Genomic DNA, 2,097 nt, shown 5'->3' on the forward strand with positions numbered 1-2,097 from the left:
CAGCTTCTATTTTTGAAGAATCCACTATGACTCTGTCTCCCAAAACTACATGACCCAAGAACTTTATTTCCAAAAGCCAGAATTCACATTTCTCATATTTCACGCATAACCAGTGCTCCCTAAGAAGTTGTAACGAAGATGCCCTTCATGCTCCTCTTCAGAAGGTGAATAGATAAGAATATCATCTACAAAGACGACCATGAATTTGTCAAGGAACTCCTGAAAGATCCTATTCATTAGATCCATGAATGTAGCTAGGGCGTTAGTCAACCCAAAGGGCATAACCAAGAACTCGTAATGACCATATCGGGTACGAAAGGCAGTCTTGGGGATGTCCTCTTCTCTAACTCGAATTTGGTGATAACCCAGCCTTAAATCTATCTTGGAGAAACAACAAGAGCCCTTAAGTTGATCGAAGAGATCGTTTATTCTAGGCAAGGGGTAGTTATTCTTAACCATGGCTTAATTCAATTTACGATAATCTATGCACAATCTCAAGGACCCATCTCTTTTCTTCGCGAACAAAGTCGAGGCTCCCTAAGGTGACGTGCTAGGGCGTATAAAGCCCTTACTAAGTAACTCTTGCAATTGTTCCTTCAGAACCACTAATTCAACTAGGGCAAACCTATATGACAACAATGAGATAGGTGCCGTACTCGGAAGCAAGTCTATGGTGAACTCTACCTCCCTATGAAGAGGCAATTCTGTAAGATCGTCAGGAAAGACATCGAGGTATTCACGCACTACCCTTGGGAATTCATCCCAAACTACATGACTTCCGTCATCCCAAAGGGTTGCTAAGAGGAAATTAAATTGACCCCAGTTACGTGGGTAGTATGAGGAGGGTAAGGATCTATCATACCTATCCCCCAGAAATGTGAAGCAATCATTGCTTGCAGTACACACTGTAACTCTCTCCCGATGACAATCTATTATCACTCGGTACGTGAACAACCAATCCATTCTGAGGATAACATCAAAGCCAGGCATTTTCACCAGTACAAAATTAAATAGGACCTGTCGACCTGCCACGTCAATTACACACCCCTGACACTCCTGGGTCAGAGTGACCTTACCCTCTATCGGTGACTCCATTGTAAGCGAAGCCTGCAGTTGCCTACTCTCTAATCCCAACAATGGTGCAAATGATATAGCAATAAATGAATGAGATGCCCTAGTGTCAATCAACACATTAGCCCAAGTATTGAAGATGAGGAATGTATCTCTCACAACTGATGGCCCTATAGCTTGCTCAGAAGCGGTGACACCATACACTCTTCCTTATGACCTCTGCTTCCCTACATCACGTCTTTGAACATAAGCTTGTTGTGCGGATTGAGCAAACGTGGCTCCCTGAACTGTCCTGGATGCTTGTCCTGATTGAGCCGGCTGATAAGATTGCCTCTGTCCCTGGCCCATCTATAGATCTCCAGACTACCTAGATCCTGCCACCCCCAGAGTCCCTACTTTCTGTCGACAGAACTTCTTCAAATGCCCTGGTTGACCACATTGATAACAAGATTGTGGCTGACTCCTATTCTGAGGTTGACCCTGTGGACGCACAAGCTGGGACCGTGCTCCACCTTTCTGTCCGCACTTTGCAGCCTTGTGACCCATTTGGCCACATCTATAACAAGTGCCGGTAACTCGAGTCATATTTCTCGAACTCTTGCCCGTCACATAACTAGGCGATTTAACTTGTTGTAGAGGTGATTGCAAGGATGATGATGAACCCCTAGACCTCTTTGAAGAACCCGTGTCACTTCTAGCATCTGAATGTCCTACTCTCTTCAATCTTTGCCTTGCCTCTTCGGCCTCTACAGTAATCTTCACATGAGCTGCGGCTTCAACTAAACGGTCATAATCACAAATCATATTGCCAACCACCTTCATCAAGATTTTCGGGCTTAACCTTTTCTAAAATTCAAGGCACCTTTGCTTTTCTGTTGCCACTAATTCAGGTGCAAAACGAGATATGCTAGTGAATTTAGCCTGAAACTCCGCCACAGGTACATCTAACTACAATAATTGTTCAAACTTCTCTCTCAATTGCTCCCTAGTCGTGGGATGGAGGAATTTGTCTTGAAAAGATTGCAG

The 2,097-nt window shown here is 44.2% G+C and overlaps 1 protein-coding gene across 1 annotated transcript; it reads right to left on the bottom strand.

Annotated features, from left to right (window-relative positions):
* Positions 1-537: 537 nt before the first annotated feature.
* LOC145797744 (uncharacterized) lies at positions 538-1,419 on the bottom strand. The gene is made up of 2 exons (XM_082885158.1): positions 1,289-1,419; positions 538-1,174 (listed from the first exon to the last, which is right to left on the bottom strand). The coding sequence occupies exons 1-2, from the start codon at positions 1,417-1,419 to the stop codon at positions 538-540; spliced, it is 768 nt and encodes a 255-aa protein (XP_082741284.1).
* Positions 1,420-2,097: the final 678 nt, after the last annotated feature.

This window comes from Camellia sinensis, chromosome 8, assembly GCF_055761805.1.
Source record: "Camellia sinensis isolate YWXY chromosome 8, ASM5576180v1, whole genome shotgun sequence".
Taxonomy (NCBI): Eukaryota; Viridiplantae; Streptophyta; class Magnoliopsida; order Ericales; family Theaceae; genus Camellia; species Camellia sinensis.